This window comes from Pezoporus flaviventris, unplaced genomic scaffold (genome assembly GCF_033815535.1).
Source record: "Pezoporus flaviventris isolate CSIRO_AGI_PZ_B2104156 unplaced genomic scaffold, CSIRO_AGI_Pfla_v1 ptg000129l, whole genome shotgun sequence".
Lineage (NCBI taxonomy): Eukaryota > Metazoa > Chordata > Aves > Psittaciformes > Psittacidae > Pezoporus > Pezoporus flaviventris.
The window spans coordinates 963,594-990,882 of record NW_026892677.1 but is presented as its reverse complement, the minus strand read 5'-3'; the positions used below and the strand labels follow the sequence as shown (position 1 = coordinate 990,882).

General features: G+C 46.8%; 1 protein-coding gene across 1 annotated transcript; it reads left to right on the top strand.

The window, feature by feature from the left end:
* Positions 1–1,864: 1,864 nt before the first annotated feature.
* On the top strand, positions 1,865–26,185 carry PPP2R2D (protein phosphatase 2 regulatory subunit Bdelta). Its single transcript, XM_061478632.1, has 10 exons — positions 1,865–2,017; positions 2,330–2,422; positions 13,705–13,802; positions 17,205–17,370; positions 18,511–18,623; positions 21,433–21,610; positions 22,428–22,592; positions 23,992–24,161; positions 24,249–24,340; positions 25,301–26,185. Exons 1-10 carry the CDS (start codon positions 2,011–2,013, stop codon positions 25,578–25,580), a joined length of 1,362 nt encoding a protein of 453 aa, XP_061334616.1. The 5' UTR covers positions 1,865–2,010; the 3' UTR covers positions 25,581–26,185.
* Positions 26,186–27,289: the final 1,104 nt, after the last annotated feature.

Here is a 27,289-nt window from a genome sequence, read left to right as displayed (position 1 = left end):
TATCTAAAGTGATGGGAAGAGGCTGCCAGCCAGAGTAGAAATGCTCGGAGAGGAACCCTACTGAACTGGGGCACATCTCAGACCTGAGTCCTTCTGCAGAGAGATCCTGAAGCATCTGCAGGTGAACTTCAGGTCAGTAAGAGAGGAAGGCTCACTGAAGGGCACATTATTGAGTGCTATTTATCACTAACAAGACTCTCACTTTGTAAGGAAGAAGATAACTTCTTTTCTCAATTGCACTCAAGATCACAACTAACCAAGTCTGTTCATCAACCACTTGGTTTGTATCTCCTACAACCAACCGGACTTAGGAAACACACCTCAGGTTTAAGACACAACAATATAGACCTGTTACCTTCCTAAGCACTTAGCACTTCCCTCCGAGTTAAAACGTTCCCATTATACCATCTTCTGAGGGACTCAGAGGTCAAAAATAAAACAACACAGGGGTATTGGGAAAAAAAAAACAAAAAAATAATTTTGCTTTCTTTTTGCTCTTTCGGATTTAGGGGCAAAAGTTTCATTTTTACAGCTTTCAGTATCTGCAACTACTTTGAAAAAAATGAAGAAAAAAATAAATGAGACCAAACCTGAACAAAGCCTCAGTAATGCAGCTCACAAAGGAGTGGGAAGCTCTTCCCTGTGAGGGTGCTGAGGCACTGGCACAGGGTGCCCAGAGAAGCTGTGGCTGCCCCATCCCTGGCAGTGTTCAAGGCCAGGTTGGACACAGGGGCTTGGAGCAAGCTGCTCTAGTGGAAGGGGTCCCTGCCCGTGGCAGGGGTTGGAGCTGGAGGAGCTTTGGGGTCCCTTCCAACCCAAACCAGGCTGGGATTCTGTGATGTCCGCAAACAGACACGGGGATGGATGGATGGATGGGTGGGTGGATGGATGGAGGGATGGGTGGATGGAGGGATGGGTGGATGGAGGGATGGATGGATGGAGGGAGGGAGGGAGGGATGGATGGAGGGATGGGTGGATGGAGGGATGGATGGATGGAGGGATAGATGGATGGAGGGATAGATGGATGGAGGGATGGGTGGATGGAGGGAGGGATGGGTGGATGGAGGGAGGGAGGGAGGGAGGGAGGGAGGGAGGGAGGGAGGGAGGGAGGGAGGGAGGGAGGGAGGGAGGGAGGGAGGGAGGGATGGATGGGTGGATGGAAGGATGGATGGAGGGAGGGAGGGGTGGGTGGATGGATGGATGGATGGATGGATGGATGGATGGATGGATGGATGGATGGATGGATGGATGGATGGAGGGATGGATGGAGGGATGGATGGAGGGAGGGATGGAGGGAGGGATGGAGGGAGGGATGGATGCTTCCTGAACACGGGGCTCACCCGCCCTCAGTGCCCAGGTGCGCACAGTTACACCATCAGGAGCCACCCGCACCTCTCTGAGCACCGGGGCTTCAAAAACCCGGCCGGGGACAGGCCCCCGGGGCTGCCCGTCTTATCGGGACTGTGCTCGCTGCTTCTGCTGCCCCTGACCCTCCGCAGGACCCCACAAATAAGAATCACGTTCATCCTTCCAGGCAGCCCCACCATTAAACGTCCGGGGGGGGAGAGCGGAGGAAGCAAATTCAAACCAGGAGGCGCACGAACGGGGCAGTCCGCACGGCTATGGCAGCCCCGGCCCGCCGCGCCCCCTCACGTCAAGGTGCGTTCGTGACGGTGAGTTCGGAGCCCCGCTCTCGCTTCCTCCCTGCCGCCGCCCGGGCCGAGCGGGCCTCCTCGCTCTGCTCCTCTCGCTCCTGCGAGCGCCGGCTCAGCCCCGCGGGGAGCGCTTGGCCCCGGGGCCGAGCGGGCCGGGCCGGGCCGGGCCCCGCCGCCTCCGCCGCTGAGGGGAGCCGGGGCGATGACGTCACCGGATCAGGCCGGCCGGCAATGGGCGCCATTTTGAAACCCCGAAGCCTCCCGCGGCGGCAGCTCCGTGCGGCGGCTGCGACCCGCTCCCGGCCGGCGCCTGCCCCCGCGGGCCCCCGCCTCCGCCGCACCGGCACCGCGCGATATGGCAGGTGAGGCCCCGCTGCGGCTCGGGCTGCGGCTCGCCCGGCGGGCGGAGGCGCTGCGGGACCGGCGCGGCAGGCCGCACTGCACCGCGCGGCCCCGGCAGGCGGGGAGGTGCGGCGGGGGGGGGGGGGGGGGGGCACGGCGGGGAGCGGGCCTGCCCCGCGGGGCGCCGGGTCGGGCCGCGGCTGGGGGCCGAGGGTGTGTGGCCTACGCTGGGTCGGGCCGTGCGGCGGAGGAGCGGGCCCCGCCGGGGAAGGGGCTGGGCCCGGGGCTCCGCGGGGCGCCCCGTCCCTCACCGGCCTCTCTTCCCGCTTCAGGGGTGGCAGGAGGTGGAGGCGTCGGAGGCAGCAACGACTTCCAGTGGTGCTTCTCCCAGGTGAAGGGGGCGATCGACGAGGACGTGGCGGAAGGTAAGGGGAGGGCCGGGCCGGGCCGCGGGCTCCCGGAGGCGCCGGTGGCTCCCGCCCGCCGGAGCCGCCACCACCCTGTTTTCCTCTCCCAACATCGGTGTCACGCCCGCGCTGAGGGAGCCGGGGCTGGGAAGGGCAGAGCGGCGACAGCATCTCCTCGGTCCGTGCCCCAGGCTCGGAGGACGGGTGTGTTGCAATGACTAAGCTACTGCCTGAGCTCCTAGTGCAGCGTGCTGCTCTTTGCAGGAGAGCATAATGGAGAAGACACGGTGGCTTCCTCCAGTTGTTTAGTGCTAATCACTAGGGAGAAAAAGGTAATGACAGTGATAAAACACAGCGGGGAGGGGGAAGCATGAATGGAGTCTGTCAGGCTTGTCAAGTTTTCCTCTGACGCAAAGAGAGCAGCAGAGAGCATGTAGGTTTGTCACTTGGGCTTCATTTAAAAAGCAGAGTTTAAAGGTTTCCTGCAGCTGTGAAGAGATTTCAGTCCCACTCGTTACATTTGGGAGCTATAAACAGCCGTGTTTCAGTAGGGAAAATGGGCACACCTTTGCATGGCTCTGAAACTTTCTAAGCGCAGCATGCTTTGCAGTGATAGAAGCTAAGGAGAATGGTTCAGCTGGACAAAGCCTTTTTCTGTAGTGTGTAGAAACAACATGAAGTTTTGCTCAATTTTGATGAGAGTTCATTTTTTTTTCCCCCTAAATTTTCAGTGTTCAGACTTTTCACGTTGGCAGCACTGTTTGGGTTTTATTTAGAAAAGAGGGTGTGAAGTATGTGTGTGAAACAGTTCTGTGCTGTTGATTTTACTGCATTAACTGAAATAGTTGCATGTATTAAGTGAAGCAGCTTGCAGTGCCAGTGTGTGGTTTTGGGTTTGTGCTTTACTGGATGCAGTAAGTATTTTTCCTAACTGACTACTACAGGGGAATTATGCTGACACTGTTTTCATTTTCATGCCACTTGTTTGGCATTCCATTCAAAGTAGTAGCTATGGGAGGAATGGACTTGAAAACTGCTTGAGAAACAAGTGCTCAGGCTGAGTTGTTGCTCTCTTTGCTTTTTCCTCTCTAAATATGTGGTTTAGCTTCTGCTGTGGTTCTGAAGTTCCCAGAATTCTTATGAAAATGGATTGAAGTGGCTTTTATGAGTTTCCCCATTGGTCCTTTTTTTTTTTTTTTAGGATTTAGTATCTATGTGACTGAAAATTCTCCCTGTTGCAAAAAGTATACCCCTATGAGCACTTCACAGTGATGTGTAGAGCCAGAAAGCTGCTCAGTTTTGAAACACCACCTTGTCCTAAACCCAGTTTAAGTGTGTAACAGGACTGTTCAAAGAAGAACTTGTATTACTGATGAGACATACCACTAAGGCACAGTGGTTAGTTAGAGGAAAACTCTGCTTTGAGTAACTAGGAGTGGTAGAGGGAATAGTGATGACAACACGCAATGCTTTTACCCTGGTTTTTCCCAGGGTAAAGTTCCCAGATGCATGTTATTAATGCGACTTCTCCTGGAGTGAGGGCTTCAGATTGTGTGAGGTGCTGCTACATGTGGGGATTTTCGTTTTCTCCATAGAACAGCGAATATAATTCTTCAGCACCTGGTTTTGCACTATTGGTAGAGTTTGATTTTTCCTACTGGCAAACAAGAACTACTTGCAGCTTTTGGACTCCTGGTCTGTTTTCGTTTGTGGACTTCCCCAATTCGTTTTTTCTTGCCTTGAAATTGGAGTTAAGTAAAGTTGCAATATATTTGCTAATAATTGCCCGAATTTGACTGAGCAGTATGCAGTAAGAGTGCAATTACATTTGTAGTATTTTGTCCCCAGTTAAAGAGCTATTTACTCATTGCCATCTTCTAAAGTATCTTTAAACCATCTTTTACCAAACTGCACATCTAAACGTGTTGGATGGGTGACTGTTGCCTTGCTGCAAATATTACATAAACCCCTGGGAGTTTCCTGTAAGATTTTGTGATAGTGAGAACTTACAGTTTCTATAAATAACTATTTTCCTCTTTTCTGTGGAAAAAGCAGCTCTGTAGATGCAGTCTGAAAAGAAGACAAGTACCTGTCAGATGTATTAAATGCAGGCTTTTTGCAGACTGTTCTTGCAGACAATTCAGTCAGTAGGTGAAATGACAAAGCCTGATAGTCAAGCACCTTAACCCAAAGTCACTTCTGTTGAAAGTGTAATTCTAGGATATCTTTATATTCAGTAGTTGTTTCTCACACCTATTGCCTTGATACACATGCCAATATGGCTGTGCCAGATCCCTGCAGTTGTATGTGCTGCTGCCATCTTCATACCCAGGGTTTTTTAACTAGGTTGCTAATCTATATATCACTTTGTCTCCTCCTTGTCTTCTATGTATTCCCTTTCTGCACTGAGTAATCTCTGAATCTGTACAGTGCTCTGTGTGGTGAAGAAATAGAGCAGTGTTTATGTGCCCAGCCTGGCCACCTCAAGCAGAGCAGGGATGATATGCCAGTTACTGAAATAAAGAGTTTTCTAATGCAGAAAAGTTGAATTAGATTCAAGGAGGAGGAATGGGGAATAAAACAGATGCTGAATGAAAGAGTTGATACTGAGACTATTTAATTTAAAACTGTGTGGTAATTCTGTTGTTAGTGTAAAACCACGTATCTACAAAACCCCTATTGACTGCCTGTGAAACTTGTTATTCCTGGATTACTTTTTTTGGTGGAAAGTACCTTTCTAAATGCAGGAATATTTTTAAATTATTATTTTTTTTTTACTGCTCCTGCTGCCTGAGACCTCATCAGTTTTGAGATTTCAGTGTTTTGGTTTGTGTGTGCAAAACTGCTCTGTTTGGGTGGTTGGTTTTTGTTTGTTTTTTTTTTTTAGCAAGCAAAATCTAATACAGTTTGTTAAATAGTTTACAGATATTCCTAATTTCCTTGGGCCAGATGTGCATATAATCCAGGAGCACTTCTGGATGTAATTAACAATGTATTTATATATATAGAGAGAGAGAGTGGCACTCTTAAGTCTTCCTGAGTCAGTTGTGCCAGTGACAGGCTGGAACTGCTGGGCAGAATGTCTGCTCTTCGTCAGACTGGGAGCCAGTGTGCTGTGGAGTTCATTGTGGGTTTCCCATTTTGGACACTGGGGTTTCTTTGGGGTTTCAAAGCAGTCAGTGCAGGGTTTGGGATTGAGATGAACCATTCCCTTCACTAAATGCTGGTTAGATGTATCTTCCTGTTCCAGACACAAGGAGCTTTAAGGGTATGGTGACTCCACTAAATGAAACAGATACTGCTTTCCTCTTAGAGCTGCATCAACTTAAGCTTCACCAGCTTTAAGTGTGGGTTTTGAAACCTTCTTGTGAAGCAGCTGAGTATAAAGCCTGGTTCTGCCCGTGAATGCTGTACACTGTACCCTTTGGTAGTAGACAGGGGCTCCTTGGAAGTTCCAATCCATTAACTTGAGGATGTAACTTTGTAAAGTATTTCACATGGGCAAAACTTCTGTTCTTCAAAATAAGTTGTCACTGACTTTCAGGAAACCTGCCTTGGATTTTCTACTTGTTCAGAAGCTTCATATTTCCATTTAAATATCAAAAATAAGTACTATTAGGGTTTTACAGAAGGTCTTCAAATAGTAATAGGTATAGACAGCACTGATAAAGATACCTGGTTGTCATCAGGTGAACAAATTCTTTGCTTCTCCTTTTAAAGCTTGTTACAGTGCTAAGAAATCCAGCTCAGGAGCTTGTCAGAGCACAAGCAGGGAAGAAACCCACAATTAATAAGAATGTACTGGACTCTAATCCTGTAACTGTTTTCAAGTCTGGATACAAGGGATTTAAAAACACTTAGTGTTAAATCATCTTTATAAGTCAGTGGTTCAAAACTGTTCTGCTGTGGGACTTGGGAATTTAACTGGCCTGTTCTTGCTGTTTTTAAAGCAAATTCTGGCACAGTTTCAGACTTAAACTATTCCAGAAGAGGCCCAGCTATCTGACACGTGCTAAAAACTTCATGGAAGGAGTGACAGAACTGGGTGATGGCTTTTAAGATTTCTTTTCTGTAAGAACTGGGAAATATAGTAATAATGGCTCTATGATTAGGCCATGTGTGTGGTCTCCTTTCATTGTAAGTAATGGGCTGTAGCTGAAGATGGAACTGGACAGAAGGTGGGTGTTTTATGCTCTGTTCTGGTTTTTTTTCTCTGAAAAGCAGTGTTCTGCCACAAACAAGACCTGAGATACCTGCTCTTGCCCTCCCTAAAGCATTATGCCCTGCTCCCCAGTAGCAGTGCACTTTACCTTGATCCTCTGACAGTTCACCACATCCCCACTGCCCAGAGGACTGTTGTGAGCATTCTGAAGAGTCCCCATTCCCAGCAGGGACCAAAGATTTTGAAAGTTTCCTTCATCTTCCCTGCTTTGTGTATGTTGTATGTGGTGATCTGCAGGATATAGCTGATACCGTCTCTGGGAAAGGTATTTGCTGGTGTTTAATTTGTAGGGTCACAGAGTGGTTTTTATTGGAAGAGACCTTAAATCTCCTCGAGTTCCAACCCCTGCCATGGGCAGGGACACCTCCCACTAGAGCAGCTTGCTCCAAGCCCCTGTGTCCAACATGGCCTTGAACACTGCCAGGGATGGGGCAGCCACAGCTTCTCTGGGCACCCTGTGCCAGCACCTCAGCACCCTCCCAGGGAAGAGCTTCTGCCTAAGAGCTCATCTCAGTCTCCCCTCGGGCAGGTTAAAGCCATTCCCCTTGGCCTGTCCCTACAGGCTCTTGTCCAAAGCCCCTCTACAGGTTTTGCAGCATCTCCTTGCTCCAACAGCTCCACATCTCTCTTGTGCTGTTGCCCCAGAGCTGGATCAGGACTGCAGAGAGGGTCTCCCCAGAGCACAGGAGAGAGGGAGAATCTTCTCCCTGACCTGCTGCACACACTCTGGGGCTGGAGCCCAGCACATGTTGGGTTTCTGGGCTCAGACACACACCGAAGCTGAGCCATATTACTATGCAGGCAGGTTTGACCTGCATGCATGTTGTATGTTGGTTTCCTGTTGAGGAAAGTTGTCTTAATCTCAAGTCATTGTACAAGCCATGAACCAAGAATTTGTCTTCACCCTTTACTCTATAACAATTACCTAAAAATGTTGTTCTCTGCCAGTAGTATTTAATAGTAAGTGTTCTTTTGAATTCCAGTCCTGTCAGACAACATTAAACCAGGGTGTTAGCCACCTGAAAGTAAATTGCACTGGCTTACTGTCTTACAGTCACCATCTCTGGAGGCATCTAAAAGCTGTGTAGATGCGGCACTTAAGGACATGGATTAGTGGTGCGGTTGGCAGTGCTGGGTTAATGGCTGCACTTCATCTTAAAGGTCTTTTCCAAACTAAATCGTTCTGTGATTCTGTTAATATGTTAATGTATAATATGTCGGTTTACTCTATATAATTAACTCTGGAGACTAAGATGTGTTGTGTGTGAGGAATACAACATTAGTGGACTTTTGGAAGCTTCTAGCTCGTAATTGTTAGACTGCTAATAGTGAGGAAGCCCAGATATACGGGTGAATAGTTATGCTTTAAAAGACAAAGCTCCAGGTGATCTTCAGGCTTCACAGAAGTGGTTATTTGGGGTTTCTGTGGAGAAGAGACTCTGCCCTGCAGCCATCACACAGGGAATTCAAATCTGGAATCTTTACCATGGTATCAGGTTTTGATACGCATGAACACCATGAGTTACTGGACCTGCATGGGCAGGAGGAGGAGCCTGAATACAAGTAGAAAAATGTTTAGTGTATCTGTCCTTTTTTAAAGGGAACCAGGAAGTTTACAGCTGAGGTGGAGACCTCAAAGGCAGTCAGAAGTGATTGATAAATGCTCATTTCACAGTTGAAGTTCACCCATAGCTTTTGCACCTAGCATCTTTTTCCTGACTTAGATGCATAACAAAGTTAGCACAGTCTGGTCAGAAAAGTGCAAGGGTATAGGGTTGTGGGCATTAAGGGGAGAACATTCTCAGTACCAGGGGAAGATGGCAAGTGGAATATTAAAGAACAGAGAGGAAAATCCTTTCAAAGACTAAGCCAGAACCGGCTGCAGGAGAAGACAAATTGCTAGGTGTAGCTGGATGATAGTTTAATGTGTGAAGCTGCAGGAGTGTGTATTGCTCTGAGTGAGCAATAAGCAGTTTGGGTAAGCAGTGAGTGTTACAGAGTTATGGGGTGGGAAAGCAAAATACAACACACTGAGTAGTGGGAGTACAGAAATTAGCACAAGTCTTTACAGCCGTGTGTTACTGTGTGCGCAGTGAAAGCTGCTGCTGTTCGTCTCTGCAGTGCCAGCAGGTTGTGGTACCTGTTGATACAGTTCGACATGAGCTGTCACTATTGTGCCATTTGTGGAGTATTTTAACACCTGGGGGGAAAGCTTAAAACTGACGAAACTGCTTTAAGTAAAGAAAAGACAGAGGAAAGTGAGTGCTGCAAGTGGAAGATATTCACCCATCATGTTAAGACTTTTATTAACTCCTATTAAAGTAAAATAGAAAGCATAACGAGCTACATAGAAGCAAACCTGACAGAATCACATCAATTCATTAAATATACTTCCAGTAGCAAAAAGCTTGTTGGAATTGCTATTCCAGAGGGGAAAAAAATAATACTGAGGGAGTGGGTTTGCACCCAGAGTGCTGGACTGTGTCATGAATATTAAAAATAGCCTCCACAGTTGCTTGTAAGAAAAGGCACAGAAAACTTTGGCAAGTGTGAAAGTAATTTTCATTACTACTTTCTTTTATTGCTGCTGCTTTGCCCTTTCTTTGTACTAATATCAAACTGTGCATGTTAAACTAGGTGGAAGATGGGGGAATTTAAAATATAATTCAGAGGACGCTTCCAGCACCAGTTTATGATCTGGTTCCATTGAAAAGGAAGTGCAAATTGAGCTCCACGAGGGAATTGAACTAGTTCTCCTTTTGGATAGGCAACCTCCTGTTGTTGAGCCAGCTGAACAAGCGCTTGGTGTGGGGTGATAGCTGGGCAGCCTTAGGGACAGGGCTGGGGGGCGGTTTGACACCTTCCGTTGCTGCTTTCCTGCCCGGTTTCAGCAGCCTGGGTGCTCTTCCCGCTGCAGTGCCGAGTGGCTTCGCTCCAGGCAGGCTCCGGGACGCGCAGGGCTGGCAGCCCGGCCGCAGGAGGGCTCTTGTGTGCAGTTCGCCGGGGCGCGGCAGCGGCTGCGCTGACTGCGACCGGCTCCTGCTCCTGCTGCTGTGCTGAGCAGGCAGCTCAGTGCCCAGCGCGTGCCCTTGGTTGACCTTAGATCTGCTCGATAATTCAGATTCGCTCAAGAAGCAGGGTTATTTCGGGCTCTGTTAAACTCGGCCGGGTACTTAAAGGTAGTTCTCTGCCCTACAGCACACAAGGGATGTGGAGCTTTTGGAGCAAGTCCAGAAGAGGCCATGGAGATGCTGCGAGGGCTGGAGCAGCTCTGCTCTGGAGCCAGGCTGAGAGAGCTGGGCTGGGGCAGCCTGGAGAAGAGAAGGCTCCTGAAGGGGAGACCTGAGAGCAGCTCCAGTGCCTGAAGGGGCTGCAGGAAAGCTGGAGAGGGGCTTGGGACAAGGGCCTGTAGGGACAGGCCAAGGGGGAGTCGCTTGAACCTGCCCTAGGGGAGACTGAGATGAGCTCTTAGGCAGAAGCTCTTCCCTGTGAGGCTGCTGAGGCGCTGGCACAGGGTGCCCAGAGAAGCTGTGGCTGCCCCATCCCTGGCAGTGTTCAAGGCCAGGTTGGACACGGGCTTGGAGCAAGCTGCTCTAGTGGAAGGGGTCCCTGCCCATGGCAGGGGTTGGAACCAGATGAGCTTTGAGCTCCCTTCCAACACAAACCATGCTGGGATTCTGTGATCCCAGATTCTGATGTCCTGGCTGATTTAGGAGCACAATAATTGCCACTTCATCCTCTTCTGCACTCTCAGCTTCCTTCCTATCAGCTGTAGGAGGCTATGCAATGTCTCCTGCAGCTTTTTCTGGCTGTAGAATAAAACCCTCTGTAGAATAACCATGTGTCAGAGGGAAAGGTGTGTCACCTTTGATCTCTGTGACAGGCACAGAAGTGTTCATTCTAAGTTTAGTTTCCACTGGCAGTCTCCCTTACAGTTCATGCCAGCTGCCTGGCTCTGGTCCAGATCCAGTCATCTCCAAGCATTAGCCTCCTCAGGGAGTTTCATAGTCCTTCGTTCCTTTGCTTGATCTCTAGGACACATCATGGAAAAAGGTGCTGTGTATTAAAGTATTTTCCAGAGGGAGGGGTGGGACCAGGTGTCTGATGTGTGTTGTTCTGCCAGTGTGTGTGCTGAATGTGAAGCAGTGTATTGCCCATTACCTGTTTGGAAAATGAAGTTAAAATCCCCTGGAAGTTGGATCTCCCCCCTTTAGGTGGTGTTCCCCAACAGTGACTGTCTTGACTTCCCTGTTCATCAGTTGTCTGAGGAGGGGGCTTTTGACAGAAGGCTATGAATAGTTTAGAAGAATGAGAGGGAAGTTGATGCTGTTCGCATGTAGTTAGTGCCAGTCCTGAGCATTAACTGCAGCTGCCCATTCATCTGGGTGAGCTGTGCAGCAGTGATGCGTTCCAGTGTTTGAAGTTTAACCCAAGCAGCAATGTGCAGTCACCTTAGAGAAGAAGAGTTCACAGGTGCTACTTTTAAGCATCTGATTTGGGTGTTCTGGATCTCTTGGCATCCTTCAATACATGAAGAGAGCACAGGCGTCGATATTGGTGTCAGTTAGAAGAACCCAGTATGAATCCTTTGTTGGGGTTAAATTAGTTTGCAGGTCTAAACTTGCTCTCATCTCTGAATCCTAACAAACAGTGGTCTCTGTCCCCCTTCACTCCTCATTATAACAAGCTCAGGAAGCTTTGGAGGTGAGAACCTTAACAGCATTCTGGCAGACATTTTGTGATAGAGGGAGGTGATGGTGATGCTAAAAGGTTTAGAGCGCTTGTACTCAATTTTGGAGCATGTGTGAAGGCTTACAGGACAGTCTCCTGAATCACTGAGGATGGTTTCCACTACATTATTATAAAGGTGGATGGATGTTTGTAGCTTTCTCCTGTGTTGGGAGGACGTTTACTGCCCATGGAAGTGCTTTTGAAGTTGAGATTGTAGAGAGCCATAATTTAGTTGTCCTTTAATATACCAGCTTTGAAGACAGCTAGGAGTTTCCTGCTCTGTAGCTAGACTAACTACAGTAGAACTCCTTTCCAAAAGTGAGACTAAACATTTTTCATGCCTGGAAAGCAATATTACCAGGTGAATAGCTTACTGTAAAGCCATAGGTATTACTGCTTTCCATAGTTTACAGGAGGGGAGTTCCCTTGCCACTTGCAGAACAGAGTTCTGGTCATAGTGGAGCAGAAACAGAAGGGAAGTTGAACAGACCTTTGCTTCTGGACAGTCAGAATCACAGATGTGTCTTGCATATGAGAGGCGTGCAGTGAGATGCTGTGTGTAAACCGATGTGACAGTAGTTTGTCTTCTCTTGCTCTTCTGTACATGTCAGTGCGAGTTACTTTAATATAGAGAAAAGGCTGAAATAAGGAAGGCTCCAGAGGGCCTTAGATTAGTTCCAAGCACTTAAAGGTGCTACAAGAAACCTGGAGAGGGGTTTGGACAAGGGCCTGCAGGGACAGGCCAAGGGGAATGGCTTGAACCTGCCAGAGGGGAGACTGAGATGAGCTCTTAGGCAGAAGCTCTTCCCTGTGAGGGTGCTGAGGTGCTGGCACAGGGTGCCCAGAGAAGCTGTGGCTGCCCCATCCCTGGCAGTGTTCAAGGCCAGGTTGGACACAGGGGCTTGGAGCAAGCTGCTCTAGTGGGAGGTGTCCCTGCCCATGGCAGGGGCTGGAGGTGGAGGAGCAACTTAAACCATGCTGGGGTTCTATGATCATCCTGTTCTTTATCAAAATGGAATCTTTTCATAACCTTTGAAAGAAAGACGATTATAAAATCAGATGTGTCCAGAAGCAGGTTAATAATGTGGTTGGGAAGGCTGGGATACAGTTGTAGAAGGTTATTTGTGTATTTTTAATAATTATTTTTTTTTTAATCTGAGAAGGTAAATCATTAACTTTATGCACTAGGAAAAACTTTTCATGGGCATCTGTTAATATCCATATTTCATCTTTTATTATATATTGGGGAAACTGCTTAGACTTCTAATCACTTTCCTCAAAAGAGTGGGGGCCTATTGAAAGAATTTAAGAGATAAGCAGTTTTCATCTGCTCTCCAATTGCAAACTCTGAAACTAACTGGTATCATATAGTTCAGATCTTGCAGTTTCTCTGCCTGCATCATCCAGTGAAGCCCTTGGGTGGCCACAAGCACCAGCCCGGATGAGTGTGTCAGGGATGAATGTTTACTCACCATCTGATGCTGAGTGCTGTGTTGGTTTTGTTACCATGTGCCTGAAGCCTGACAGACGTTTACAGCCCCTTATCTCTCTGTCCCTTGGTTAGACATTGTTGCAGGCAGTTATTTCTTTACTGCCACCTCCAGAGATTTATTGTGGTGAGCAGTGGTGAACCAACACTGGTGGTTTCCACGGTTCAGTCCCAAGGGCACCTGATTCAGTTTGAACTGGAGGTGCTGCTCTTTTCCTTCACTCTCCCATTCCTTCAGGTGCAGTGAGCATTGCCTCTTCTTTGTGGTGTATGTGCTGATGCTGGTGCTTCTGCAGACTTGGTTTGGGAAGCTCGGCTGGAAGCATTTCCTTTCTTTCCTGCCTTCACCTCACCCTTTCAGCAGATGTGGATGCCCAGCTCAGGTTCCTGAACTAACTACATGAGTACTCAGCGTGAAGAAAGGCAGGTATGCCTTGGCCTCAGTGGGAGCAGTGCAGTGCTGTGCTGCTCCAAAGCAATACCAGTATCACAGGTGAACTGCTTCCCACAGGATTTATACTTGGGTCTGCGCAGACTTCCCATCTCTATTATGTGCTTCAGCATTTACTGGCAACAGATAGAATACAGAGTCTGGATTCCTAAAACAATATGCCTTCTCTTTCGTGATTGAAGGCCCTCAAAAGCTTAAACTGAGAAATGTGGAACTGCTTTAGATTATAAACCTAAATCTAAAAGTGTTGTTAGGCTCTGAAACATGGCTTAGTGTCTGGATATGATAATGTAAATGAAGGAGTTGTGTTGTTGCTTTAATACAAGTAGTAATTTTGTGTTCAAGTCTTGAAACATCTTGCTTTGCTTCCCACATTACAGTGCTGTTTGTTTCTGTTCTGTTTACAGCTGATATTATTTCAACAGTTGAATTTAATTACTCTGGTGATCTTCTTGCAACAGGAGACAAAGGTGGCAGAGTGGTTATATTTCAAAGGGAACAAGAGGTCAGTGACTTGAAAAACATAAGTGCTGTTACTCCACTGTTCTTGTGTTGCACTGTCTCACTTCATCTTTCCATGCTGTGAAGTTTCAGTGTTTGATGGCTTTCTCAGAAAACCCCAAGTTTAGCCAAATCGATAAATACCTGCCCCGTGCTGAACTTGGGAGGTTGGTTTGTGGTGGTTAAACCACCCTCCACCCAAAAAAGAGTCCTCAAAATCCAAGGGAGTTCTTCACATCAGTATCTACTGTGCTATGTATCATGTTGCAGAATTGCCTCTGGACTTTCCTCTGAACTTTATACTTGGCAGGCTGATCTAAAGCAGGTTGAGAGAGCTGGGCTTGTTCAGCCTGGGGAAGGGGAGACCTTAGAGCAGCTCCAGTGCCTAAAGGGGCTACAGGAAACCTGTAGAGGGGCTTTGGACAAGGGCCTGCATGGATAGGCCAAGGGAATGGCTTGAACCTGCCTGAGGGGAGACTGAGATGAGCTCTTAGGCAGAAGCTCTTCCCTGTGAGAGTGCTGAGGCGCTGGCACAGGGTGCCCAGAGAAGCTGTGGCTGCCCCATCCCTGGCAGTGTTCAAGGCCAGGTTGGACACAGGGGCTTGGAGCAAGCTGCTCTAGTGGAAGGGGTCCCTGCCCGTGGCAGGGGTTTGGGAGTAGATAAGTTTTAAGGTCCCTTCCAACCTGAACTGTTTTATTCTATAAAATTACAATGCTTTGAAGATAATGAAAGAAAAGTTCATGAATAAGGATACAAGTTAAGCTGCAAGGACAGCAGGGTGGGATGATTCAAAAACTGAAGAATTAATCTGATATATTTCAGGATTTTATGAATCAAAACCAGTGGGAACAGCTTCTCGAGGAAATGCTCAAGCATTTTCAGTTCAGAGAGGGGAAGCCTCATCCTGCAGTGGCACACTCTTGGCTGGCTCCTTGCAGTGCTGCTCAGTTGTGTGATAGCACTGTAGCCTCTGCTGCCCATTCACCCCCGCAGAGCCACCTCTGAGCTTTTTATATCCAGAGAAATAATGTATATTGGAGAAGTGCACTAAATGCTGAAAAATATTTGTCGTGCTTTGTCATGCCTGAGAGAAATCTGGAATTGTGTTCTTTAAACGGTCAATATTCCACATAGGTATTTTCACCTCTGCTCACCCACCAAAGAACCTGTTTATCCTTTCTTTTGAAAAGGTGGTGAGAATTTGAGCCTTGGTTTGCTTTGAGCTTTTCCTGGGTCACAAATACCAAAACTGATCCTGGAATTTTAATTCAGCTCATTTGTGCATGAATTACACTGATTTTGAGATGCTCCCATTTTTTTCCATCCGAATCCTACTTCTTTTGTGTGTGGCTCAGCTGATGCTCAGTATACTGCAGTATCCAGTATTATATATCCAGTATCTCAGCTTCCAGTATATTGCATTTCATGCTGACTGTGATACTATTTATAACCCCTTTTACCAAAGGTGACTTACTGTTTTACTGTGAGGATTTGAGAGGTAGCGACAGGAAAAAGCTGCTGAAACACTGCCCTGCTGCACCTAGACAGCTCATAGCTGATGGATCAGTTAGTCTGCTCTAGACACTGAACCAAGGCACAGAGAGATCAAGGTCAGAAGTGTCCATCTGCTCAGGATCTGTCTCGATGTGTGTTAGGAGTGGAGCTATTACTGGTTGGCTTTCAGCTGTTCTGTAAGTCAGAACCCAGCTAGGGGGAAAAAACCCCACCAGTCGGACTGTTTACCCAGGAATACTCAGGTGTTCTCTGGAGCACATGCAGACTGTAGGGAGGAGTTGGGCATAAGTGTCATATCTCTTAACATGTGTAAAGCTATGTAAGTCATGGAGTGGAGGAATAGATCTCAAGTGAGTAAATAAAACCTTACAACCAATATTTTTCAACATCATGGACATTAACTAGGCCAACTAGGTTACCAGCAACTTAGGGTAGTTATAAAATTCCCCATACACTATGATTTGGGAAGGTGGGCTGAACTCTTGTACCTCACGCCCTAAACTCGGACATCACTTCAGTTCCAAGCAGCTGGTGATTCCAGCCAAATGTGTGAGTAAAGAGCGAGACCACTGCCTAGTGCCACAGCTTGCTCAAAGCTTGGGTGGCTGTAAATGATGCAGAGTGATACTGAGCAGGGTTAGCTGGGAGCATCCTATCCAACATTTGGAAGAGTGACAAGTAAGGAATAATAATGTGAAGTCCCAGCATTAACTAAAACTCCATACTTGTGAGACAGTGCAGGAAAATCTCTCACTGAAGTAACCTTACCCAAGTCACTGTGTCGGAATACAGGCTGGTCTGGTGGTCTCTAGGGCTGTGAGTCCCACTGTATTTTCTGCCACCAGTCAGCGTGCAGGGTGGGCTTTCCTGCTCTGCTGCCTGCCTGCCTCTGCAGAGGAGTCATCTGCTACTTCTCCAGCATGTGATTTCCAACTGTGTTTGAGGAGCTTGTTTTCAGGAGTTCCGGGCTCTGCAGCTCTCCAAATGCGAATCAGCATCTCATTAACCCAGTTGAAATCCTGATAACCGACTGTCCCAACTCTGATTCTGCAAATCTGTGGATGCTTGTGACTCTGATCTCTTTTCCTTTCCACCAAGGATCATACAAAGCGGTCTTGTAGTTCTGTGAGAGAAAAAGTTGTCAGTGTATTTGTGGTCATGTTTGGCACACCATGGTGAGCACTATAGAATGGCTTAGATGAAAATGTACTGATTCCAGCCTTCATGTTTTTTTGACAAACAAAAAAGGTTGTCAAAGCTCAGTTATAAACCTTGATACCACTTCTGGACACGGCAGGCTTTAAAAGGAATGGGAGAGGAGGTAGATCTAGTGATCTCATCGATCTTGCTGTGCCTTCAGCACAATGACTTCTATAAAAACCCTATTCAATTACTCCATGTCTTGTGTCCTTTTACATTGATTTCCTGTTCTGGAAACCTACTTTATGTCCATATTGTGGTGATTTACAGGAATGAGTAAAAAGAAAAGGATGGGAGTAGAGATTAAGTGAGGAGCAGAAACTAATGACATGGAGTTGGTGGTGTGGGACTTAGGATGTTACTTCTCTGCTCCAGCACTGCTGAAACTGCTTGGGAGAGGTGGAGTAGCCTTAAACCCTTTCAGGCAAGCACAGGAACTCCTCTGTGGCCAGCATGCCTTGGAATGGGCTGTGTTCTATGAGTACACATGTATTAATATATAAAGAGATGCTTTTAAGTCTGTGTGCATTCTTTTGATGGTAAACTAAGTACAGTATCACAGGGTAAAAATGTAAATTCAAGATCTGTTGTAAACATTTCTACTTGACAGTTTGTAGTCATTAGTTTGTATGTGCAGTTCCTAATGAGCTCCTGACACTGCTTGCAGCTGATGTTACTGTTTCCTTGCAGAATAAAAGCCGTCCTCATTCCAGGGGGGAATACAATGTTTACAGCACCTTCCAGAGTCATGAACCTGAATTTGACTACTTGAAAAGTCTAGAAATTGAGGAAAAAATCAATAAAATTAGGTGGTTACCACAACAGAATGCTGCTCACTTCCTGCTGTCTACAAATGGTAAGGACACGTCATTTCTGCACAGAGAACTTCATCATTTGAGTGTTCTCTTGCTGGGGGGAGAGTGTCTGCAGGTTTTGGGGTTGGTTTAATGTCTTCTCTATATGTAAAGTATATTTTGTTTGTAACACTCTAGGTACTAATGTATGAATGTAGAAATGAGGCAGCAGCAAGAGACACAGTTCCAGAGCCTTCTGGGGACAGACAGACCATGCTGTCACTTCACATACCCTGTTACCCTGCTGTATAGTTCTTATATAGATGGGTTCCTGGTGTGCTGAGCTGTAGCAGAAGTCTGGATTTGACTTCATCCTAATTTTGAAATGTAATTTTTGGGGATCTCTGAATTTGTAACAGTTACATTTGAAACGGAAGCACTGTGGTTACAACCTTTTTGCTTTCTAAATCAAAACATCACATGTGTTTTGGAGAGCAACTGTTTGAAAGACAACAGTCACTCAGGGAGGAAGTTTATACCATGTTCACTGTGTGCTTGTAATTTCTGCACAGCTTTCATGTATTCTAAGTTGGGAATGACAAGCTTTTATGCATTTCAGGGCTGTTTCTATTTTTTTCCCAGTGTTTTAGTGGTTCTTACATATTGGATTGGTTTCATTTTGATGCACCATGGAGCAAGCTGTAAATGTGAATGGAGAACTAGAGACATGGTTTAGTGGTGGCCTTGGCAACGCTAGGTTAATGGCTGGACTTGATCTTAAAGGATCTCTTCCAACCTAAATGATCCTATAGAAAAAGTTGTTGTTACTTTCAGAGAAATATGCTATTTCCCAAGAGTTTGTGCTTAAATGACTCTGTAAGTGCTGATATCCTGCCTGCTACATGAAGCTGTAAAAGCAGGAATGACTGTTGTCTGTTGCACTTTGAAATTCAAATAGCCTTAACTTTGATAATGATTTCCATGTATTGGTTCTGCTGAACAACATAGCTGAAGGCACAGAGTACCCTGGGGGGGGCTCTACTCTGTGTTACCTTGGTGTTTAAAAGGACCCCATCTGGGCCCTTACTCTTGCATGCAGGGGAAACCGAGACAGACAACTAACAGCCAGTCTGCTGCCTCTGTGGTTTTGTGATTTTATTTGACTTGAATTCATTCTCAAGCACGTGAATTTTTGTTTTTAGATAAAACTATTAAATTATGGAAGATAAGTGAAAGGGATAAAAGAGCCGAAGGTTATAATTTAAAAGATGAAGATGGAAGACTGCGGGATCCCTTCAGAATCACAGCACTGCGGGTACGTGTCTGCTCGCTGACTGTTAGTATCTTTCTCCGTGTACTTCTCTACCTTTGTACTACCAAAGTGCTCAGTTGCAGTGTGGAGATTAAAAATGGTTTGGCAGGGGTCACTGAAAACACATATTAAAAATGGAGACACTTCGGTATATATGTCTGTAGTTATTAGATAAGGTTCCTATGGAAAACTTGAGGCAAACTTTTATTATAATATTATACTATTGGCTTCCCAATAGTTTGGGTTTTAGTTTTTTTTCTTAGAATATTTTAAAATGTTGAAAATGGATTTGAAATTTCAGCTGTTTTTAAAATGAAAATATTTTGTTAGAGAAGCCTTTGTCCACCTCAGCATATTAGAATTGTAGAAGACGACAATGCTGATTTATTGACAGCAGTGAAATATAACAAAATGTTGTTATTCAAGCCTGAGAACACAGCATTTTGGGGTATCTCTGGCTGGGGCTCCACTACTCTGTACTCAGTTCATAGCCAGCATGGGCTCATATTGAGACTGCATATTGATTTCAGACTCTGACTTACCCTCCTGACCACAGCCAGTCAGCAGAGGATAGTGCCATAGTGTCTGTGCTGGTATGAAGGACCCAGTGCCCAGGTTAACCTGTACATCTTCCCCAAGGGCTGCTCTGAAGCTGGCATGTAGGGCCCTTTTCTTGGAGGCCCTTGTGAACTGGGGAAGAATTTGGCTCTGGTTATATCGATAGTTCTTCCCCTTCAATATTGCTGAGATTTAACAACTTTGGTCTTTCTTTCTCTAAGAACAAGACTCCAGTGTAAGCAGGGTGCTGAGTATTCTGTGGTGAGGTAGAAGGGGGTTGTGTTAGAGGCAAGTTCTGAGCATTTGGGAAACCTAATGCGTATTTGAAGGATCCTGACATTTTCCACTTGCACAGTGATGCAGAGGTAGGGTTAGTGCTCCAAACTTGGGATCCTTCAAAGCAGGAGCTCAGGCAGTGAAATTGTGTGGGGTTGAGGGTGGTTCTTGCATTTTAGATGGTGGTTGTTGCCATAAATAGGAATTGAACTGAGGCTCTCCCTACTTTCCAAGCCAATGCCACTGCTGACCATGCCAGGAACACTTGTGTGATGAGACAGGAGAATTGCCTAATAAAAGTAATGGATTAATTTTAACCATTCTGGTTTGATGTAAACAGGCTGAGATACAAACATGGTGAAAGCAATTGGCAAGCTCTTGAGTTCATTTGTTTCTTGTTCTGGGAATACATATTGTCTTGAACACTGTCATAACTGTTTTTTCTTGGTTAGATGATGTAATTTGGTGTTCCGTGAAATTCCATGTACTGGAATAGCTTAGGATGTCCTTGAGCAACCTTCACTTGCTGGTCAGTGAGACGGAGCTAGAGGGAGGCTTAGTCCACTTGACCCTGGCAGCTCAGCTGCTTGTGACAGGGCATCCGGGTGTTCCTAAAGCTGTTCAGAGAGCACGGTGGGGTGTTGTTTGCAAACTACTCTTCCCAGTTTCACACCCCTCTAAGATGTGGGGGGCGTTTAAAGTGCTTATTTCAAATGAACATGATCTCAAATGTCATAATAAACATCCACCACTGCCCTGTGGGATGAGATACAAAGCTGCTGTATTTGACAGATAACTCCTACTGCACTCAGTGTCTGAGGTAGTGTGTTGGCAGCAGGAAAGTCATCATTCATGGGCTGCTGTATTGCTTTCTTGCTCAGTGGGTTTCAGAAGTGTTTATAGTCACTAAATCAAAACAGGAATCAGTCGTATGCAATTTATTAATTACCATCAACATTTATTGACACCCCTATGGTGTTCCCAGGGCTCAGTATCAAGCCTGGCTCTGTTAATACCTGTATCAGCTATCTGGATGTGGGGATTTGAGTGCCCCCTCAGTCAGCTTGCAGATGACAGCCAGGTTGGGTAGGCGTCTTGATCTGCTTGTGGGTATCGAGGCTCTACAGAGGAATAGGGACAGGCTGGATCAATGGGACAAAGCCAGTTGAAGTTAAGCAGTGCACAGTGCTGGGTTCCCTACCCAGGCCACAACAACCATACAGGCTTGGGGCAGAGTGGCTGGAAAGCTGCTCATGGAAAAGGACCTGGGGGTGCTGATTGACAGAGCTGAACATGAGCAGTTTGTGCCCAGGCAGCCGAGAAGCCAAATGTGTCCTGGCCTGTATCAGCACCAGTGTGGCAGCAGGGCCAGGGCAGTAATTGTCCTGTGATGGGGAGTGGTGAGGCTGCACCTCGAATCCTGTGTTCAGCTCTGGGCCCCTCACTACAAGAGAGACATTGAGGTGCTGGAGCGGGGCCAGAGAAGGGCAATGGAGCTGGTGCAGGGCCTGGAGCACAAGTGTGATGGGGAAGGGCTGAGGGACCTGGGGGGTTCAGTGGAGAAGGCTCAGGGGGGACCTGATGGCTCCCTACAAGTGCCTGACAGGAGGATGGAGCCAGGAGGGGCTGGGCTCTGCTCCCAAGGAACAAGGAATGGGACAAGAGGAAACGGCCTCAAGCTGCACCAGGGCAGGTTTAGATGGAGCTGAGGAACAATTCCTGCCCCAGAGGGTGCTCAGGCATTGGAACAGGCTGCCCAGGGCAGGCCTGCAGTCACCGTCCCTGCAAGTGTTCACACAGCGTGGAGACGAGGCCCCAGTGCCATGGGTTGGGGGTGGCCTGGGCAGTGCTGGGGTAATGATTGGACTCTACAGTCTTAAAGGTGTTTTCAAACCTAAATGATTCTGATTGTAATTAAGATCTTCTGAATCAGAAATCAGGTTTATGCCAAAACTGACTGTTTGTTCTCATGTTTCAGGTGCCAATCTTGAAACCCATGGACCTAATGGTAGAAGCAAGTCCCAGAAGGATATTTGCAAATGCACATACTTATCACATAAACTCTATTTCAGTAAATAGTGATCATGAAACGTACCTTTCTGCGGATGACCTAAGAATTAACCTATGGCATTTAGAAATCACAGATAGAAGTTTTAGTATCCTTTTTTTTTGTTCTGTATGAACACTGGGGCAATTCAAAATCGAGTGTGTTTAAGAGAATCATTTTAATTTTACTCATCAGAGTAGGTGTTTGAATCTAGGGATTAAATTAGAGGATTTGGAAGTCTGGGGTTTAATACGGTGAGAGCAGGCTTTAGGATGCTCTCATTCATTTTGAGTGCAAGCATCATTGCAGTGGAAAACTGCCAGTACAATTATCATTAATAGATTGATTTCTAAAAAGAAATGGAGGAATTAAGGGAGCATCCTTTATCTGTGGAATTCGGTTGACTTAAGAGTGGAAAGATATGAAAAGCAGCTCCTTTGTTACTTTAGATGTTCCTTTCCAGAGTCTAATGTCTCTTTAGCTGACACTTCTCTGAAATTTCAGGGGGGTTCCATGTAGATGGTACCATTACCTGCAGAAATAACTTTCAAACCTCTTTGCAAGGCTGTGTATGCACAGCTCAGGATGTTCTCCTCTCACAAGTCTGCAGTGAGGTAGAAGTTGCAGAAATACTGAGTGTTCAGTAGGTCACATATGAGTTTTCCAAAGCATTAGGTAAAGAGAAAGAATGTATTCAGTAGGAAGCATTAAGAAGGAGGCTTGGGAGGAGTCTGGAATTATCTCCAGCATCTGTTAAAGTTGACCTGGAGCATCTAGACTTTATCTACTCAAGTCACTGTGTGTAGATGGCACTTGGTGGAAATTAAGATCTCGCCCTGGTTTTCTACGTGGTACTTGAGCATTTTTCAGTAGTCACCTGCCAGAAGCTGTCTGAATGTGAGCTTGCCTTTACAAACCCCCTCCAGATATTGTAGATATTAAGCCTGCTAACATGGAGGAGCTGACAGAGGTGATCACTGCTGCGGAGTTCCACCCTCACCACTGTAACGTGTTCGTGTACAGCAGCAGCAAAGGAACCATTCGCCTCTGTGACATGCGGTCCTCAGCACTCTGCGACAGGCACTCCAAGTGTAAGTTGGGATGAGTCTTGGCTCCTGGGCTTCTTGCTTTGGTTTCACGCAAGATAGAGTGTGTAGGTGTTCTGCTTGTAAATGACCGTGCCAAGTTCTGCTTTTTGGTAAAGAGCATACGAGGTAAGGGGTGGTAGTTTTGTAGAATGGAACATTTTAATTGTCTTGTTCTAGGCCATCACCAAGCAGAAGTGTAGCATGAGACAATTGACCATCTGACTCTGCTCCTGTTTACCCATTTATGCATCATAAAGTGATGGGAACAAGTGCTTTTGGCACCAGTGAGACCTGTCTTCTGTCCAGACTCAGTCTTGGTGCTTCTCAAAGGTATCTGCTTATCAAATGCCAGTTCAGGGCAGTTTATTCACCTTTGTGCATTAGAAACTGGGCTGATGCTGCCAGAATCCATTTACTTTGTGACATTTGCAGCTCTTAGCATAGAATTAATTCCTAAGGCCTCATGCTGTTCTTGAAGTAAGTTTTGCTCTAGTCTGCTGAGCCACTTAAACTTCCATACGAAAGGAAAGCTTTTGTATTGAAGCCATAAGGATAACTGCCTATGCCTTTCACACAGCCTTTTGTTCACAGCTGTAGTGGTTGTGGTTTAGCAGTATCACTAGCCCTGTGGGGCGACCTGCCACACTGACACTTGCAGGTAAGCTCCCTACAGTGCAGATGAGGTTTTCCTGCTGGTGGAAGGACATATTTGTGCACTGGGAAATGCAGACTGTGAGGCCACTCCATGTATTCAAGTTAGAGTTGCATTCAGTTACTTGGAAGGACTTCGGTTTTTAACTGTTTGTGACTGAATAACATCCTGCTAAAAGGGATCCATTCAAAATTTAAATAGTTCTTGTGTCCTGAAACACTGACCTCAGAGACTGACTCCTCAGTTTAAATAATGCATTTCTTTATCTGCTTTTAAAAGCATACAAACTGCATTTCAAGTGTAGATACTAATAGTTGAGTAGGTTGCGTTGTACAGCTGTTGTTCAGATCTGAAGTAGGTTGTACAGGAGTCTCAGTGCATGGGTCATTCATTAAGGTACTGTGTTTGGGGTGCTGAGGCTTTCACCAGCTCATGTTCAATGTGATTTGTAGCTCAGTCGTAATGTCCACTGCACCCATGTGTGGGTGTTTAACTCTTTCCTCTGATGGACTTGTAAGACCCATGAGTTGTAATTTGCTGATGCTGTGCTCTGCCTGGGAATCTTGGAGATGGGCATCTAGCATCTGATGACCAAGAGCATGACATTACTCAAAAAGACATTATTCCTAAAGAGTGTTTACCAGCACCTTTCTGTAAAAAGCAGCCAGAATGTTGATGTAAAGCTTCGCAAGCGCTGGAGGCTGTGAAGGTTGGTGTTGGTTTCATTGTCACTGTGTCTTCTGTCTGCAGTTTTTGAAGAGCCCGAGGATCCTAGCAGCAGATCATTTTTTTCAGAGATAATATCCTCGATATCTGATGTTAAATTCAGTCACAGCGGCCGATACATGATGACAAGAGACTACCTGTCAGTCAAAGTGTGGGACCTCAACATGGAGAACAGGCCTGTAGAGACATACCAAGTATGGTGGTCACCTTTTCTTCAATACCCCTCTTTCCCCTTTCCTTCTCTTTCTTTATGTCTAACACCAATTTCAATGTTCCCAAAGGTTCATGAGTACCTTCGGAGCAAGCTGTGTTCCCTCTATGAAAATGACTGCATCTTTGACAAGTTCGAGTGCTGCTGGAACGGTTCTGATAGGTAAGCTCAGGGGTTTGGTTTGGGGTGTTGTTTTCCCTTAGCATTAGGGATTTGGTTTCCAGTCTGGAAAGCCATAAGCAGGACTTTCAGGTTGTAACGAAACAGCTATGGCAGTATGAGCTGCCTGTTAAAATGCTTTCAGATGACATAGATGAGACCATGGCAGGTCTGGATGTTTTGTGTTGGCTTTCCTTGGGCATTCTTACTTTGAAGACTGAGTAAATCTGAAACACCTAAACCAGGGACCTGCCTGCAGCCAAAGCTTGCAGGCTCTTCAGTGAAAAGGTATCAGGGTGATAATAGGATCAGGCTGTGAAACAAGCTTTGTCCTAAACCTATCCACTGTTGGAGAGTAGAAGATCCACCACATAGGTTAGATGGGGAAAGTGATTGGGGAAATCGGATCTCAAAGCTGTGCACAGGGATCAGCAAAGAAAGTGATGCCTTCCTCCTACATTGCTACTGCAGAGGTAGGTGGGATTGCTACATGCTGCTTAAGTACTGATTCCCTAAGTGACGAGCATGAAAGAGAAACCTGGAGTGGGGCCTGGGACAAGGGCCTGTGGGGACAGGCCAAGGGGAATGGCTTGAACCTGCCCGAGGGGAGACTGAGATGAGCTCTTAGGCAGAAGCTCTTCCCTGTGAGGCTGCTGAGGCGCTGGCACAGGGTGCCCAGAGAAGCTGTGGCTGCCCCATCCCTGGTAGTGCTCAAGGCCAGGCTGGATGGTAGAGGGGGTGATGACCAGAGGAACACCCAGGGGAGGAAGCAGTGGCATGGAGGCAATGCTGAAATCCAGATGGAACAGAGCAGTGGTGTACGTCAGGGAGGGGAAGAGTGTGACGGCCCATCCTGGTCATGAGCTGGGGCTGACCCTCACCTTGTGAGTGTGAGGGAGAAGACAGGGGTTGATGCTGTGTCTGGCAAGCACTAAGATGTGCCTTCCCTCCGCCTCTGAACAGCGCTATCATGACTGGGTCCTACAACAACTTCTTCAGGATGTTCGACCGCAACACGCGCCGGGACGTCACCCTGGAGGCCTCCCGCGAGAGCAGCAAGCCCCGCGCCGTGCTGAAGCCGCGCAAGGTCTGCACGGGGGGCAAGAGGAAGAAGGACGAGATAAGCGTTGACAGTCTGGACTTCAACAAGAAGATCCTGCACACAGCGTGGCATCCCATGGAGAACATCATTGCTGTAGCTGCCACCAATAACTTGTATATATTCCAGGACAAAATTAACTAGAGATGACTTCCCCGAGGACGGAGCTGTCGTCTCGCATAGTTACGCTCAGTTGTTTATCTGTAAAAGAGAAGGCCTTGTTGTCTTACCAGTGAAGAACATTGATGCACTTACTTCCCTTTAGCTCCAGGAGAGGATCTGGCCAGGTTTGGAGTCATGGATGTTCTGCTGTCGGGGTAGGGAGCGTCAGCCACAGCTTTCCAGGTGGAACCCTCAGGCAGAATGGATGGACAGTGCTCACGAAGGCCAGCGCTCAAACCCAGTGTATTTATTGAAGTCTGAGCCTTCCTTTCCACTTGATAGACCAAAAATCTAACACCCAAGAAGGAAACTTGTCACGACAGTGTAATTTCTTCTCTCTCACGCTCTTTCTGCTGTAATATTTGGGCCTTTCAGAACATATATTGTGCTTAATGCCTGTGAACATTCCTCCTCTGGCCTTTTCGGGGCTTAGGTGGTTTTACCTTGGAGCACTTAGGTAGGTCTTGAGTTGGGTTCGTAGACAGGTTTCCATGACTATTTACTCAGCACCTGTATCTCTAACCACACCTTCTGGTGTCAACCACTTAATAAAATAACAAGCTATAAAAAGTGTTTTTAAATCTGAAGGTATGTATTCAGTCCTCTTATTTTTTTCTATTGCATGTCCTGAGATTGTGCAGAATTAGTCTGAGGGGCAGATTTGACAGGGTTTGTCCCCAGAACAGTGATATTTTTTTGGCAGACTAATCCAGATGTTTTTGTGTAGTATCTCAGATTCCAAGGTCAGAGTTCCCACAAAGCTGTTGTTCAGTTCAAATTGCACTGGTTTCCTTGTCAAGTGCTCCCTGTACCAAGTAGGAGACTCAGAGGTCGGTATAAAGATGTCCACAGCCTTAACGGAAAGTGACCAGGAGGGAAAACCAAACGTGGAACACTATTTCTTCTTTGAAGATAACAAATTGAGTTCATTGGCTGCATCTCAACGTTCACTAGAGCCAAACCTCATGTGCATTACGGTTTTTAACCTTTTTAGTCTTTGTCAGGAAGATAAGAGTTTATTTTAACTACTTGGCATAATATATTGTATTCCTGTTGCAGTTCCAGGCCCAAACCCGACCCCTCTCGTGGCTGTTCCCAGCACTGGGGCACGCTGTGGCTCTGACACCCCAATGGCAGGAGGCACCAAGGCCACGGGCGGGTGTTGCTGTGGCTGCTGGGATCCTGCTCTCCCCTCCTGTTCTTAAGCCTTAGGTACTTTTGTTTTCTCCAAAGAGGCCTAAAATGCATCAACCTTCTCCTCGCCCTCGGGCAGGCTGGGTGAGGGCTACTGCCGCCGTTGCAGCACGTGTTGGTAGCGTCGAGGAGGTAGAGATGACGCTGGGAACGTGCCTGCACAGCGGGAATGGATGTGAGACCGCAGCTCCCTGGAGGCAACAGCTCCAGCGTGGTTTGTGCTCCGCTTCCTTAAAACCAGGCTCTGCACACGCCACCGTGTCTCTGTGAAGGGCTGAGCGTCTGAAAGGGTCTGAATTAAAACCAACCTTGCTCTGTACTTTGGTTGTGACACCACTGGAGGCTCCTGGGCCTGGGGGTGACTGATGTGTTCCAGGTGAGCCTGTTCCTGCCGTGCTGGCGGAGCCGTGCTGGGGCTGTACAAAATGTTCAGTTCTTTTGACCAAAAAGTTTAATAAATTTTAACTGTTTACCTGGCCTTGCTCTGTGTGTTCAGC